This window comes from Tamandua tetradactyla, chromosome X, assembly GCF_023851605.1.
Source record: "Tamandua tetradactyla isolate mTamTet1 chromosome X, mTamTet1.pri, whole genome shotgun sequence".
Lineage (NCBI taxonomy): Eukaryota > Metazoa > Chordata > Mammalia > Pilosa > Myrmecophagidae > Tamandua > Tamandua tetradactyla.
In genome coordinates this window covers 28,043,588-28,061,306 of record NC_135353.1, presented here as the reverse complement: position 1 = coordinate 28,061,306, position 17,719 = coordinate 28,043,588, and the positions used below count along the sequence as shown (strand labels likewise).

Genomic DNA, 17,719 nt, shown 5'->3' with positions numbered 1-17,719 from the left:
GGGAATCTGAAAAAAAAAATGTTTTCATTATTGCAACTGAAAAAATGCAAATGCAGAAGATGAAAGTCAAGGGGCTTTCACTATGACGGGCACTGAATACCCTGAAATATTTATTCTATGAGTCTGAGCCTTGTTTCCAAGTGGATCTAAAAAACAGGCAATGAGCCTTTCTTCTCAAAAACATCTGAGTACAAGAGGAGGAGGCAAAAATGCTTTTCTGATCCCATGGCAAGTTGAGTGCATATATATTCACAAATGCAGTTTTAAAAGAAATAAAAGTAAGTAATACATACCTATTTACTTTTACTTGGTTGACAGCCCCTTCCAAAAACTGGGCCAAAACACAATTAACCCTGTCTCCATCATCATCGCCATCTGACAATCAAACACTCTGGCAAGACCATAACAACCTCCAGGCGCAAACTAAAAGCTCATTAAAGACTATATGAAGGCTATTTATAGAAGAACTAAGCAAAGAAGGAAAGAACTATTAGTGAAATTAATTAGTCTGTTCATACTTTTGACAACTATTATTATTTGTTTGAACTCAAGTGTCTGGTTCCTTCACTGTCAGGTATAGATGATTACAGCGATAGCACATATCTAGAATTTTAAACTGATCTGTACTTTTTTTTGGCTCAAGGACTTAGGTTTCGACCTGTACTCTGTATATCAGCCTTCCCGTTGCTGTTTAGGCAGCTGATAAGAGGCAGAAATCCTTCTTGCTCATTAGGCCATTAGCTGCTGTTCAGCAAAGGGCTGGGGAGGGGAGTGCTCAGTGGCCCAGAGGAATGTGCGGGACTCCATATATAAAGCCAGCCCCGATCTGGGGTTAAGAATTTAACCTTAAAAGGCTGACAAGTCATAAATTTGCCTGAGGTTCATATATATGTGTGACTTTCACAGTTTATATTTCCTAGCCAGGGCCCAAAGTCAAAACATGTCCCTGATTAATGAATGGTACTAATTGTTATTCCTGACTTGAGAACATTAGTCTTTATCCATAATATTTTCTTTAAAAACACACACTCTCAGACCTAAAACTCTTGTGGCTTAGGGGAGGTTGGATAGCTAGTAGGGTAAAAAAAAATAGGAAGAGGAGCCTAATGTTATCTGTTCTTGATGCTACCATTTTGGTAGTTAAGATGTACTCAGAAGCTTCCATTTCATTGTGTCCATCAAACAAAGTGCAAAGGAATGTCCTCCAAATCTAAACATCTGAGATAAAGAAACCATCTGTGACTCTGCACCCAAAAACTGAGCTGATGCCAGGGCGGGGTGGGGGGGGGGGGGTGCGGTACACAGCTAAAGTGTCTTCGAGCACATTTTTGTATAACTTGTTAAATATTTATACATAAATACATAATCTAACAACCTTGGCCTAACTTGAAAGAGATAATAGACACAGGACAAACAAAAGATCCCCATAAGTGTAAAGACAAAGAAAAAAAATACCAAAGAATAATCTGATTGGAATACACTGTCCAATTTGAAGTCAAATTTGAAACTGGGAAAACAGAACCCCACAAGTGTGTCCCTGAAATGTTATAACTTCATCAAGGAAAAGCAGCCTATTCAGTTTAGCCTACAAGGTAGGCCCACATTAGAAGTGTTTCAAAAGGGCTTCCCTGTCTTTAGGAAAAAAGAAAGGAATTCAACATAAGAAGAGACATTTCTAAGAACAAAGATGCAATTTGCATTCATGGACAATTATGACAAAGTGACGGAGAATGCTAACTACACAGCACTCATCTGAAGTTCTAGAACGAGATTATCTTTCCCTGTCCTGTCTGTACAAAATGCCTTTGAAATACTCAGAGTTCTTAGAAACTGGAATGTGACTTCATTAGGGAGTATTTCAGAGGTCTTCATTTCCAAACGAACTAAGGAATCGAATTTCGCAGGATCCCAAGAGAAGTAACCAGGTACCTAAACGAAATATGTGGGCAGAAAGGGAAAGCCTGTTTCCACTCCTGAATCACTGAGGGCAGGCTGATGTGGAGGAGGCAGAGGAAGACGAGGAAAGAGAGAGGAGAGAGGGAAATCAGGAGCTAGAGGAAAAGGAAACGCAGCTTCAACTAAAATGCAGAGGAAAATATAAAACGTTCCACTCATCTATTTTTGTAAAGTACAAGAAACACAAAACCATTCAATAAATGTAACAAGCCATAAAACACCTTCTGCTTTAAATTACAACCATTTGGGAGAGTGGAGGGGGGGAGTAGGAGGGAGGAAAGGGGAAAGGGAAGATATGGGGAGCAGACGGACAGACAGATGGAAGGAGGGCGCTCATAAGTCTGAAGGTATACTGAGCCATAGAAGGGCTGTGATGAGTGTGCACATCTACTAATCTTAACTCTGGGCGTCTGAGTGTCTTGGGCTACTTATTTATCATCATTACTCTGTGAATTGTTGACGAGCTTTTCAGGAATTGTACCCATTTTTCCCAGAGTTGTTAGTTCCTAGTCTCACTGCCACTAGGACTTCATTTGAAAATACAACTGGATTTTGTTGAGGGGTGTGGGGAAGACTCTGAATGATTAGATAAACAGTTGCAACGTCACCTTCAGGTTTTGTAAATGATGGAATCTTACTCTCACAAAGAACAAAGAAAAGGCAATCTGACAGTTTTGAAGGCCAAAAGAACCTTCAGGGGTCATTATCAAATTGACCCAAAGCACTGAAGTTTTTCAAAGGCAAGAAATGACTTAGGTTTTAGAAATTAATACTTGTTTAAAACCTTCATGATTCCACGGAGGGAAATAAACCTTTATTTCAGAAATAAAATTTGAAGTTTGAAAACAAAGCAGAAAATCTGTTTCTGAAAACAGAAGGGGCCATTTGAAATATTGAGCACAGTTCTTCCATGGTGCTAGGAAAACCTTCAAAAATTCCGTTTTGACTTAGGGGGATGGCCAGAGAAGATGTACCTCAGAAAGCCAGCAAAAGAGGAAGTGGGAAACCATATCATTCCCTAGCACAAAAGCAAAAATATATCAGGAGATATTTACCTCAAGCCATGCAAAATTAAGCCAAGATCTAGACAGAGATTCTATCCCTCTGAAGGTGCAAAGGCAGTGTTTTCCAAACTAAGTTGCAGTTATCAGCCACCAAGCAAAGACCCCTGTCGGCTCTCTCTAGCCCATTCATTCTCACATTTTCATTCTCATTCATATTCATTCATCTTACAGGTATCTGAAGCGACATCAATAAATGACTGAAGCACAGTGCAGTATGAGAAATCAGAACATTTACCTATTATGTACACGATCCTCTCATAAGTGCTTCAAGGTTCGTACCCTCAAGGAGCTTAAATTTATAAGCAGCCTTTCTCAGACTTTAATGTGCATATGAATCGCCTGGGAATCTTGTCAAAGATGCAGCTTCTGATTCAATAGGTCAGGGGCCAGCCTGGGCCTGAGACTCAGCATTTCTTACAAGCTCCCAAGTGATGCTGATACCACGGGTTCATAGACCACACTTTGAGGAGCAAGGCTTTAGTAAGAAGAATAAAGTCAGGCCCATAAATAAACAGCAAGCAAGAACCAATACCACAGGGGATGTACAGGGACATTAGGGTCCAGAAGGGGAAAGGATCACATCAAGTCATGGGGAATCATGTAGTGAGACTCATGAAGAAGGCATTGCACTGAGGCCTTGAATGGCAAGACTGCATCAGGCAGTAATGATGGGATGACATTAGGATGGTCAATATGCAAAGACTTGCAGACAGACAACTACAGGGTCTTTTCAGGAATGATTCATAGTCCATTGTGCTGAAATAGAGAGCACACTGTACCAAGGGGAGAGTGGTAGTTAGGTTCAGGTGTCAACTTGGCCAGGTGAAGGTGCCTCGTTCTATTGCGGTGGACATGAGCCAATGGTATGTGAAGCTCATCTGTTGCTGATTACATGTGCAGTCGGCTAGGAGGTGTGCCTGCTGCAATGAATGATGTTTGATTTAATTGGCTGATGCTTAAAGGAGAGAGCTCAACGTAGCACAGCCCAAGCAGCTCAGCATACCTCATCTCAGCACTCGCAGCTCAGCCCAGACCTTTGGAGATGCAGAAAGGAATCACCCCAGGGAAAGTTGTTGGAACCCAGAGGCCTGAAGAGAAGGCCAGTAGAGATCACGCTCTGCCTTCCCATGTAAGAAAGAACCTCAGTTGAAAGTTAGCTGCCTTTCCTCTGAAGAACTATACGTTTTTAACTAAATAAATCCCCTTTTATTAAAAGCCAGTTCATCTCTGGTCTGTTGCATTCTGACAGCTAGCAATCTAGAACAGGGAGCTAGAAAGACTGCCTGGAGTTGAAGCAATGGAGACACTTGGACACTAGGCTAAATTGTTTGAACTTGATCCTATAAGCACTGGAAAGCTGTTAAAGGCTTTGACCTAAACGAGCTGAGCTTTTTAAAAAAATGAATCTAACAGCAAAGGGGTCAAGTGTGAGCAACATGATGGAGGTAGACTTGCAGGATTTAGCCAATTAATTTGGATGTGAGACGTATAAAAGGAGAAACAAAGATGATTCCAAGGTTTCAAGTCTGGATACCAGACAGAGATGCCATCACCAGAGATGTAGAATGTTGGAGAGAGGCAGGTTTGTAAGGATGGGAAAAGAAAATGATGGACTAATTTTTGGCTCTTTTGCAAGCAAAGCACTGGCAAGACTTCTGGATGGAGATGTCCAGAAGACAACTGGGAAATACTTCACTGAGAAGCAAGGAAGAGGTCAAGTTGGAAAGAGATATAGGAGTCATTCAAACAGCAAAGATAATGAAGTCATGGGAATGAATGTGGGAATGAGCAGAGAGAGAATGGAAAGGGCAAAGGACAAACCCTAGTGGAACACATATCTAACAAAGGGTGGGTGGAAGAGGACAAACAAGCAAAGACAGAATAAGTTTTACAAGTAGGAAGTGAACCCAGAGTATACAATATTGGAAAAGTAAAACTCGTGTGGGATTTAAGGCAAATACTTTATATCCAGAGCATATCCCATTCACAGAGTGGAAAGAGGATAATCTATCCAGACAAACCTGGAGGAAAATCTTAGCTCCACCACTTACATAACCTTTGAAAAATTAAATGATTCTAGGCCTCAGTTTCTTCATCTGTAAAATGGTGATGGCATCACCTACCTTTCAGGTTTGCTGCATGGATCAAATGAGAGACTGAACTGAAAGCAACACACACTTAGCCGGCACTCAGTAAATCACAGTTTCCATGATTTTCCCCTGTGGTCCTTCCAAACTGTCTCATCAACTTGAAAGTGGCCTTGAAAAAAATCTCAAGAACAAGGCATTTCAAACTTACGTATAATGAAAGCAGAAGCCCTGAAGAAGACAACCTCCTGAACCAACAGAGATATTACAGAAACCATTCATGCCAGAGAAACAGAAAGTTATACAACCCACTCCCCCACCCCCCAAAAAGTACATCTTCATAGGCACTTAACGAAAGATCAGCCCAATTATACAAGTATTCCTAACATTTGCTTGGAACCACATGTTTCAGAGACTAGCCAGCAGGGCTGAGTCGGCAGTGGAATAGAGACTGGAGTTCCAAAAGCTACACAGTTATAACTTTCATTCTCCAGAGTGGGGAGCGTGCTCCCCAAGGAGGACCAGTCAAGGGGCCTGCAGGTTGGAACCAGCCAGGTAGATGGAACTCAGAACCTACAGAAACTTTATGAGGGGTTATATTGTTTGTACATGAGATATACTAAAGTAAGGCTTTCACAACATAAATTGAAGATACGCTCGTGAAAGACCACCCACTACTAAGAATAACAATGAACAACTTTCAGTTTGAATAACATGCAAAATTATCGCTACCAAATCTGGTCCTTTGATTCTAATGTACTTCTATACACAGAGTCCCTGAGGAGTGTGTGTGTGTGTGTGTAGGTGCACGTGTGTACTTGGTAGTATATAATCTTATTTGCAGAGTCTTGTACCATGACAACATATACTCATACTTTCTCTTAATCAAGAGAGTTCTTAAAAGTCTTTGGCACTTGAAAAAAAAATGACCAGATGTTGGCAAAATACATTTTAAGACATGTCACATGCAAACGCCTGGAAAATATCATCCACACCCATGACTTCCAACTCAAGCCTATATGCTGATGAGTCCCAACTATGCTTCCCCTGAACTCCAAAAGAGTCTATGCACTCCTTCCCAGTGAGCTCATCTATTCCCAGGGCTCCAATTACTGTCTATATGCTGATAATGTCCAAGTATTTATCTCCAGCCCGGATTTATCTTTCTTTCGTGATCCAAAACACAACTTCAACTACCTAGCAGACATTTCTGCCTCAGTGATCAAAGGACCCTTCAAACTCAATGTGTTCAAAACTGAACTCATTATTTTACTTATTAAAAATATTTTTCTCCTACATCTCACTCATTTGTTCAACAAATATTTATGGAGCCCCTATTAAGGTGCCAAGATCCTGCCACCCAAGCCCCCCAAAACTCTAGAAGCTCTAGGCTCTCCCTTTTCTCCTCAGGGCTACTCTACTAGCTCAATTCTCTCAGCTTTATCTTCTCCTCTCCTATTTACTGCCCCACCTTCTCACCTGCATTTCTAAAACTGCCTCTTAAATGGCCTCCCTGCCATCACTGTCTCCCATCATCCTCCATACTGAAGAACTTTTTCCCTTCTTAAAATGGTTCTATGACTCCTTATCATTCTTGGATACAGCCCAAGCTCCTCAAGGTGTTTCCTGCCTACATGTCTTCCTGCCTACTTCCCTCCACTTCCCCTACATCTGTGCTCCAACCAATACAAATTATTCCAGTTCAACAAATGTGTCATTTTGTTTCTTAATTCTGTACCTTTGCACATGGCTTATATGCCCTCACTAGGCAAGGAGCTCTTTGGTAGCACAGACTGTATCTTGTTCATCAGCTACTAGCCCAGTACCTGGCATACATCCAGTGCTCAATAAAGGCTGGTTGAATTAAAGAATGAATGAAAAACTTTTAAGTATTTATGCAAAGATAGCATATAAAATTCATTATTAGTAGGTTCCTTTTCTGAGAATTTCCATCTGTTTTACAAAACAGATAAATGTGGCCCACAATGCACTCATTCCATGAACTCTAACTTGGGAAGTGCCTCTTGGGTCACATTCTCATTTCTGTGGAGCTCAATATGCAATGCAGCCAATGCTAAAAGTGAATGATTCCAAGAAGTATAATTAAAGGCTCTCCAAAATGGTCCAAATTCACAATATGGGTTGACCAGCACATCTCTGTACTTGGGAAAGTGATATAACCTGTTAAAGGAGCAGTAGCTTTATCACATCAGTGACAATTAGCACTGCAAATATTGGTGGTCAATTCAGCTGAAAATGGTTTACTTGTGCTCTGAAAATCTCTGTCTCCTGGCTCTCCTGGGTGGAAGTTAGGATTATTCTCTAGAGTATTAAAAACATACAGATTTATGAATAGTATGGATATTATGTGTGTATGAACGAATGTTTAAATGTGTGTGTATGTACTAAATGAACCACATAGGTCTCAGAACCTACAGAAACTTTATGAGTGGTTGCACTGTTTGTACATGAGATATATGAAAGCAAGGCTTTCATGACACAAATTTAAGGTACAATTGTGAAAAGACCACACACCGCTAAGAGTGACAATTAACAACTTTCAAACAGTTTAAATAACCCACATGATTATTAGTTGTTACCTAGAAATATATATACAACAAATCTAAACACCACATTTGGATAAAGCTGCAGCCAAAATTCTCTGTCTTCCTGTCACCTCCATCCCAAACTTCAGTTTTGGAAGAGGGTCACAAGCTCCAAAGGCCACAGAGAATAGATAAATATGATTTTGCTCACCCCTGTCCTCAGCCTCTGCTGCAGATTAATTCAGAAAACGATGCATTCAGAGAAACAGCCACTCTTTAGGTATATGCCTTCCTGGGATTTCTTTTTTTTTTTTTTTTTTTTTTTTTGTATGCTGTATGGTGGGGGTCACATTTCATTATTTTTCCATGTGAGTATCCGGTTATCGCAGCACCTTTTGTTGAAATTTTTTGTATTGTTTGTTTGTTCTTACTTGTGTGTTTTCTGGGAAGTGCATGGGCCAGAAATCGAACTTGGATCTCCCGCATGGCAGGCAAGAATTCTACCACTTAACTACCCTTGCACCTCCGCCATCCTAGGATTTCATTCAAGTCCTCTAGATCATATCTTTAAATGTTTATTCTTACATTCATTCCAACATTTATTGATAACTCAGTATAAGGCACTCTACTCACTGCTCTAGAGGATATCACTATGAATGAAATATGGGTCCTGCATTCAAGGAGCGTAGGGTCTGGCAGAGGCTATATAGCTAATCTAAGTACACTTCAAAACCCATGGATACCAAGTAAGAAGAACATAAAGAATTTCTGGAGACCAAATGCAATTGGGGCATCCCTCTGTATTATCTGCATATATGCAAATTTCCATATTCAAATGTTCTCCAATCCTTTCCAGTCTGTTATGTGCCAGTTAATTTTTTGGCATATAACAGAGTGAGAGCTTTTAATCTCCTCCGTCACTCTAATTCTTCTTCTCTTCACCGTGGTTTTTTTCAGCTTCCATCATCCAAGACAAAATTTGACAATTCATCCCAGTTTGTCATGGGACACACTATAAGTATCACTAGGCAAGCTTTTGGAGAATGGGAGCAGAACCACAATTAAGAAGTGGAGTATGCAAATGGAATTTTGACTTTTTTTTCAAACAAACATCATCCCTTTCTTCGTACTTTCTTTCCTACTTGGGGCTCTATCTGAGTCTCCCGATGGGTTGTGCCTATCCAACAAATTTAAAGTTTTCCCAATCGACTTCAACAGTTTACTCTAGTGCATCCAGAAATTAAGGAAACTCTTATGAGGCCCTTTATCACAGTATAATAAGGAAGCTATAGTTATGAGCACATAACATAAAGTTGCCATAATCAGAACTTCTAAGTTTTCAATAATAAACTTATTTGCAAAGGCAGACTCAAAAATGCCAATTAACAATAAAATTACGATGGCGGAAAATCCACTTGGGATTATGTGCTTTTAAATGTACATTTATGGAGCTTGATGTCATGAGTAAGAAACACCAAACACTGAGGAAAAACTTACATGACATTCAGTGTATGTTTCTGTAACTGGCACCAAGTCGCAGTATTTTCACAAATCTAAACATCACAGATATGTAAAGTAAAAATAAATATATGTATTATGTGTGTATGCACAGTGTGTGTATATTTAATTTACCTTTAGACTACTGAGAATAGCTGTGTAAACAAGTACAAAATACTTACCTCTCGTAAGATTTGGCCAGTCTACTTCTTCCAGGGACTTATAGTGCAACCAAATGAATTAAACTAATGTCCTTTATCACTTACCTATTGACAACAAATGGATTTTTGACCGAAAAGAGGAGTTACTTTTTTTTTAGAAACCTTAGTACATTAGTAAAAAACTAATCATAATAAACTACTTCAATATTGATTTTATGGGAATGTTATGTTTGTAATAAATATCTAAATCCATTGATTCATTTAGTCTACAAATATTTATTGAGTACCTATTATTTGTACAACGTACTGTGCTGGACACTGGAGATACAAAAATGAATGAGATGCAGCTCCTACCTCAAGGAGATCACAGTATAATAAGGAAGCTATAGTTATGAGCACATAACATAAAGTTGCCATAATCAGAACTTCTAAGTTTTCAATAATAAAGTTATTTGCAAAGGCAGACTCAAAAATGCCAATTAACAATTTTACTCTGAAATTCTGACCCTTTTTGATTTCATAAAAAATAAATGCGTGCCTCATTGTACAATTTTTGAAAAATAAAAAATCAAATAATCTCGGCTGAGAAATGTACACCTTTCAACTTTCAGGTGGGTAGATGGAATATAAAGGGTGGAAGTTTCTTTTATAATGGCTTTGACTTCCCTGTCCCTTCTTATTGGCACTTAAACTTTTTATCTTCCTTCCTATCAATTATTTATCAATGAAAGCCTATTAAGGGCAGTCCACAGTGGCTCAACAGGCAGAGTTTTCACCTGCCATGCTGGAGACCCGGGTTCAATTCCCGGTGCCTGCCCATGAAAAAAAAAAGCCCATTAAGTATACTTCAAAGAGCTTAGTGGATTTACTAATCTAGCATATAAATACAATTTTAGGTACTAGAAGCAATTAACTGTTCGGAACACTAGCAATGCATTTTGACCCTAACATTGACTCCTTTTTACTCATGAGGAAAAATACAAACTCTCAAATGAAGCTTTGCCCAGCTGCACACAAAGAGAGACAAAAGCGAAAATACCTTTCTTAGTAATCAATCCGGATTCATTTTCTTTTAAAAATGGCAAACAGGTATTTCTAATAATTACCAATTGAATCATTGATTTTTTTATTGGCCTAATTTGAAGTACAGAACTAAATCTTCCATACTTGGTATATTCAACAAGATACTCAAGTGAGACCATAATGTTCCAGTGAGCACTTTTCCCCCAAACACAGCAATTCAAAATGCACATTTTCTCTGCTGATATGCCCACTTCACCTGGCTTTCTGCATTGCATTCTCCCTGTCATTATATCTCAGAAGGTAAATTCCCATTACTTAATGCTCTCTCTAAAGTCATTCTGGAGCCCAGGACTTGGAGTCTATTTTCTGATGCTCATTTCTTAATGGAGTGCTAAGGATCCAGTTTCAAGCCAGACAATTTGTTAAATATGGGCAGATGGATGGGGGGTTTTCTGCCTGTATTCTCCGCTAGACCCTAGATTACCAAAAACATCAAACCCATATGCAAGCTCAACTAGGGCTGAATAGATGTTGATTCTTGGATGGTCTCTTCAACTGAGCCTGTACACGATTTCTGATCCCAGGTTACAGAAACCTGTGAGCTACTTTAACAGGTCTGTGCATGTATTATAGCTCAACTCCCAAATATGGGAATGTCAACACTAGCAAGAAGGGTCTAGCTGACATTAAATCAAAGAAGGTTTGATTTAAGAGATGCTCAACAATTTATGTGCTTTCATAATTGTGGATATTTAATGACACTAAGCCAGTCATAACAATGCTGCGAAATTCAATTTGTTCTTTGGGTACTCAACATTAATAAGCCCTGCCTGATAGTAAGAGTCAACAACTAACTGATATAAGCCTGAGTCTGTCTCCAACAAAAATATATGTAGCTTGAAAAGTCTGTCCACACAGCCTAATAATGTGCCATAACAATTTGGGCTTAGGTTTTAAAAATAAATAAGATGACATACAGCTTAAGAAACAATGTGAGAGTTCATGGGAAATGCATAATGTTCTAGTAATTCTATTATGGTCAATTATTTACGAAATGCTGTCCGGTGCTCTGAGCCTTGCGCTTAACAACTGCATCAAATACAGTGCTTTCCCTTTAAGAAGGCTTATAATCTAAAACATACAAATAACCATATGCAGAAAAAAGCTAGAGATCAGAGTAAAAGGAAGCATTCACAAAAATGTACAAATTCAGCATGCCAGAACTTTTCAGTTGAGCAATACGATCCCCAGTGAAATTCTTTCCAAATGATGTATCGTGTGCACAAGTTATAAGTGATTATCTTCAATTTTCTTAGAAATGAGTAATAAGATACCTCTTAAGACCCATGCTTTTGTATATGCATCAAACACTAAAGTTGGTGTGGTCATCGATAGTTGCCATTTAAGGGGAGAACATATTTTCTGTCTTGTCTCATACCAGACACATCCAGGACTCTTTGCTCCCAGGTTGATAATAAGCAGGCTTTTCCTAGACTATAGTGAACAGCAAACAGTGCAACCCTAAAGATAGAAATAGCAGAATGCTCAAAAATATTGCATCAAAATATTGGATACGATCTAGCAGCCCATAAGAAAAAAAAAAGTACATTGCTGACACCACCAAAACCATTTTATGTCTGTATTTCCTAATGCTTACAAGATGGAATTTGCTCCAAGAATTACGAAAGCTCTTTTTAAGATGGCGGCCCTATTAAGACACTTCTCCCTATCTCCCACTTCAACTCTTCAGTTCTTTTCCTTTGCTCAGGCTGGCTATTGTGACCATTTCAGCCAATTTCCTGGAGGTATTTTCTAGCCCTTTTCACCCTATTTAATCCTACAAGTTTCCTGGGAAGCCTGTTTACTTGTGCGCCCCCCCCCACTAGACTGTGAGCCCCTTGACAAAAGCGACTGCGTCTTACTCCTTTCTATACCCCCAGCACCTATCACAAAGCTTGCCAAGGAGTGAGCAGTCTTAGAGACTCCTATCAAGGCAGGGTGCCCCACCAATCATCAGCCATCTCCTCAAGCAGACTGATGGCTCTCTCCTAAGCACATCTTGACACAAATAATCAGGAGTTGTGTAAGAACTCCATTCAGACTACCTGTAAAAGAATTCTCTAAAGGGTTCCAAGTTAGCACATAATAATACAACTTTTTCAAAGTTTTAACAAATTACCTGATCACCCAAATGTCTAGTGCAATATCAGACGACAGAAAACCCTCCCACACCTCACTTATTCTCTCTCCTGAAATGAGGATCGTGAACAGTTTCAAACTGGGGAACCGCAGCTGGAAACCCAGATACGGTTGCTAGTTCTCGCACTTATCTAAAAAAGTAAATACCAAACTCTCTCTCTCTCTGTTTTAAGAAGGTCTCTTTTTACTTTTAAAGTTGTTTCATCTATTTCGAGAAACTCCAAGTCAATTTTGGCTCTTCAAGGCTGCCTTTTATCCATAGAGGCATTTGGCCTTCTCGATTGGTTCTTGCACTTTCCAAGGCCCTCTAAGGCAAGCTCCCTTAATCTTTTGGGAGTTGCAACACTGCCATGGTTTGTTTGATTTTCTGATTCCCTTCAGTCTCCTCCACCACTGTCCACCCCCAACAAAAGTGGTGTATGGCATTCATAAAGTGAATTACACTTGATTTTTGTTTAGAGGAACTTTTTTCAGACTTCTGTAACGTTCCCTTGAGACAATTGGAAACATCATTGTCTGATTACTAGCTCACTTTCCTTGCCTAAAATTGTATCCATTCTTGATTGCGCCTGTGGGTAGGTTAAGCAAAACAAAATAAACATCTAGACTTATGAGCTCATTGGCTTTTTTCTGAATTTTTCTAAATTAAATAAGGGCAAAAGAGCTGCACTGAAAAGTCAGTTATATGGATTTTTCTGCCAAATGCTAACTCTGCACGCCTGGTTTCCATCTGTGGTGCTTTCCAAGTTACAAATCCTTTTTAAAAAAATGGGGTATGAAAAGATCTATGGATTTTAGGGACATGCTATTTAGAATTGCTATACTGTGCCTTTGAATACAAGAAATGGGAACATGAGATTGTAAAGCTTCAGATCAGCTTTGTGGAAGTCTAGTGTAGTCCTTCAGCACCAGTAATTTATTTTTTAGGCTGGCTGATTTCAAATGCCATTCAGTCTCATCCATATTAGCATAAGAAATGTACCTTATCCACTCTAACCCAATTCTGCTAATGGCCGAAGTTTGCAGTCACCCCAAATGCTCTCCCTAAGTGAAACAGGACATTCTTGAGGATTTCTCCTTACTGTGACCGAATCTCATTTTATCTGGGACAAAGAAAGCCTTAATGCAGTTAATACAGTGGAGCAGGCAAATTGAACATGGCTTAAAATGTAGATCGAGAAAAAAAAAAGTCAAGCGGTCATCATGATGGTTCATAACTATCAAATAATTTGCAGCTCTCTTTCAATTTCCAACCACTGAACGACAGCAGCAAATTACACATTTATTCACTTTGAAATTATGCACTTGCCATTGTATTTGGTCTGCCACTATCATCTCTTCTCTGAAATACTGTTGAGCCCTTTCCACACATGGACATTAGGATTTTCACCATGTTGTCCATATTTACAGTGCCCATATTTGCCCAACTGAAATTCAAGATGCATGGTTGCATGCCAGGACGGAGTTTTGAAATCCACACTATCTCAGAAATTCCCAGATATGTGGTGGCTGTATGGTACCAAAGTTGGGCTTTGCTCCAGCATGAGCCAGAACCTGCTTGCCGTGCAGAAGGTGGTCAAGGCTGTACGTGTTTGCAAAATAGAATTGAAATAGGGAACGCTGGGTTTGTATAGTGAAGACCTTTAGAAAGTGATTTCTCCTATGGAGTTCGTGAAATACTAGAGGAAAATGAAAAATCTCCATTACAAGTCCCAGTTCGGTTCTCTAATAAGTATGGCCATCCTAGGCTGGGAGGAAGGGAGGGAGGAAGGGAGTCCAGGCCAAATCTCATACACACAGTGTGTGTGGGCCCTCCCACTACTTTTATACAGATGCTGCAAAGAGGCAGGCAGCCAGAGGGCTGGGGGAGGGTGGGGGAGGGTGAGCGCCTGCTTGAGTGTGTGTGTGCAGAAGGGGGCTGCTTAATGTGAATCTTTCCCTTCCACCTGGACTTTTTCTTCCTTTAAGCACAACCCTTACTCACTGCCTTCAAATCAGCCAATGTGGCTTCAACCCCTACCCTGGACCCATTCATCTTGTGTGGGGGTGGGGGTCAGGGCTCAGCCTGTGAGGACCAATTTTTACATTATCAACAAAAGCATGTTCTCTGGCTTTAGCAATCTAATTACCATGGCACTTGGGGTGGGGGGGGGGGGATTCGCCTGTTGTTTCAGCTCAGTGGAACTGATTCATAGGTTGCCCCTTCCAGCGTCTGCACACGCCCACATGGTACGCTGTTAAACACTTAACAGTGGAAGAAGTCCTACATCCCCCCTGCCCCTGAGAGCGAAATCCTGCAAAGCAATATTTAACGTGCGCAAATGCATTTCAGTCACCAAAGAAGGGTGACCAATTACCTTTGCAAACCCAACAGCAGGCTCGCTTGGCTCTTTTCATCCACCTAGAGAAAAAGGCTGAGGGCGCGCTGGCTGCCTAGGTAACCTCCTGCCAGTGAACGCTCCCTGGCAGCGCCCACAGGGCGCGCACCCGAATTCACAACTTGGTCCAACCAGCAGGCCCGCCTCCTTGACTTGTTGAGAGCCACGAGTCAAGTTTTGGCGCAGGCTGCGCCGCACCCCAACCTCCACCCATCCCTCAGAAGCGCGCGACGCGCGCCTCGCTGGATGCGTGGGTCGGAAAGGGCCCCCGGAGGCCCCAATCGTCTTATGGTTTCTTCAGAACGCACCTCTGATAAATGAATCTGTTTTGAGACCGACTTTTCTCGCCACATTGTCAGTGTAGCGACTTGTCCTAATTGGATTCTAAGGCAGGCTTGTAGGGGCCCAACCGCGGGACAGTCAGTCACCCAAGGCCATTAATATTCATCTGTTGACAGCGGCAGCCCTCAGCTAAGGTTAAAATATGTCCTCGCTGCACGATCTGATTGTGCAGAACAAAAGGCAGGCGTTCAGAAACTTTCCTCCAACCTAAAATCATCTCCCCTTCAGGGTCTAGGCTGTCAAGGAGGCAGATGAATTTGGGAGGGGGAGGAGTTAAATATCTTTGGACTCCTGCTCCCTCGGCCAGCAGCACCGTTTTTTTTTTGTTGTTGTTGTTTTTGTTTTTTTCTTTTTTGAAGCAATTTTGACCACCTAGATAAGGAACAGTGTTTTGGAGGAAAAGGCTCAGTCCTTCTCATTTTGGGTACCCTTCTAAGGAAAAGTTTCCCTCAGCGTATCTTGACCCGCCGCTCAGGATCCGGAGATCTGTCCTCAACTTTGCCTGCACTTGGGCCCGCGAGCCCGGGGAACCGAGGCTAGGGAAAGGAAGGCGTGCCGGCAGGTTGGAGAAGGGATGGTCCAGCAAAGGCTGAAATTCTGACACGTACGTGCGAGCGAGGGTGGCAAATTCCAGAAGCACCAGCTCGGATGCGCGGTGCCAATTCACCGAAGCCCGGGGAAGCAGCTCCGACACCTTCCCGCCCTCCCCCCAAAAATGGGCGCTCGCGGGAAGGCCGGCCCCACCGTTCCTTCCACCCGCACCTTCCCTGACAGCGGTGCTAGCCTGGGGGGATGCGGGCACAGTCCCCACACACCCACCTTCCCCCCTTCAGGGCACCCGGCTCGGCCCCGGCACCTCGACCACTCCCAGGTGCCCAGAGGCAGGGCGCACGGCCGGCGGCCTCGCGGGGCTAGTGGGCTCAGGGTGCAGTCACCGCGCGCCCCTCGGCTTCCCGCTGGGCGCGAGGGACTTCTCACCTGGCACGGGGGTCTCAGGCACCCACTTGAGTCCGGGCTGCAGTCTCTGGAAGAAAGAGCGGACCTGGTGACAGGTGGCGTCCGGCGGCGGCGGCGGGGGCTGTGCCTGTGCCGGGCAGCCCAAGCTGAGCAGCATCGCCACCACCAAGCACGCGGTGCGCACGGTCCCGGCCATCCTGCTTCGCGGGGAGCGAGGGGCACGCGGGACAGTGGCAGTGGGGGGCGAGAGCAGTCCCAGGACGCCGCAAGCCGGGCAGTGGCCCTGAAGAGCGCGAGACGTGCCGCTACCCAGCCGCGGCAAAAGTTTCCTCGCAGCTACCTGGGCGCTGGGCGAGGGCGGGAACGGCTCCCGGGCGCGGGGCGGGGCGGGGCGGGGCTGGCCGGGGCGGGGCGGGGCGAGGAGCGACGGGGCGGGCCCAGTCGAGGCGCGCGGCCAGGGGGCGGTGGCCGTGCCGCGGCGAGCCTGCGGGGGTGCCCGGGCGCCGCGCGGGCCGCGGCGGGGAGTGCTGGCTCGCTGCCGGGTTGGAGCCCGAGCCGGGCGGTGCGGGAAGAGACCTCGGAGCGCGTGCGGCCGCTCCCGGCAGCCCAGCCCAGCAAGCCCGCTCGCCGCCGCTCTACACTGGGCGCTCTGGCATAACTACTGCAGAGGGGCTGCAGGCTCGGGCGTGCTGATTGGCTTCTCAGCAGCCGTCCCCTCTGACTGGCTCTGGGAGAAGTTCCCCAGCCTCACTCCTCCTTCCCACCGCTCATTGGCCTACAGCCGGGAGGGCTTTTTTCCCTTTAGGATTTTTGCAACCTCTCCATCCTTTCTTGGGGGTGGGGAGGGGGTCCCTGGCTTAGGTGCCGCCCTCTGCTTTCGCCACGGACCTCCTCCCAGTCAGGTCCAGCTCGTCTCTGGCCCCCAGAGCCACACGAGGTCTTCCCCCCAGCTCCGCACAAAATCCACGTCCTCTTCCTGCTCTCCGAGGGGCTTCCCTCGAGCCTTTTTCCCAGCGCGGCTCCAGCCGGGATTCGCAAACCCAACGCCGCACAAGCAGCACATTCAGGGTCAGCACTGCGTTTTATTCCCCGGGAGCGCTGGGGTTTCCATTGCCTGCCTCATCTTTGAATGCTGTACGGGAAAAGTCTGAAAGCCTGTGGGGCTTGCTAGGTTTGATTCCGTAGAAACACACAAAGTCAGAGAAAGCACCTGACTCCAACACGGTAAAAGAATCTATCTCCTGCAAGATAGCCTTGGGTGACTCAAATCATGAGGCGATGCACAACGGATGACAAGAAAATAACCTGGGGCTTAAAGCCAGCCTAACTCATTAGAAAATCATTTTACACAGCTAATTCATTGAGCCTGTTTCATAGAGTGGAGTAGAAGGCTCTATTTGAAAGGTCTCTGAGACCCAAATCCCCACCTCCCCTGCTTAAATTTCACCATTAGAAATCCATTCCTTTAAGAATCAAATACCTCTCAGAGGAGGAATGTATTTCCTCATT

At 43.3% G+C, this 17,719-nt stretch overlaps 1 protein-coding gene across 1 annotated transcript in view; it reads right to left on the bottom strand.

Annotated features, from left to right (window-relative positions):
• Window positions 1–16,554, bottom strand: part of GPC3 (glypican 3) — a 584,655-nt gene extending 568,101 nt beyond the window's left edge. The window contains exon 1 of the mRNA XM_077144850.1: window positions 16,232–16,554. Within this exon, the coding sequence (XP_077000965.1) occupies window positions 16,232–16,406 (175 nt within the window). The 5' untranslated portion in view covers window positions 16,407–16,554. The remainder of the gene's footprint in view (window positions 1–16,231) is intronic.
• Window positions 16,555–17,719: the final 1,165 nt, after the last annotated feature.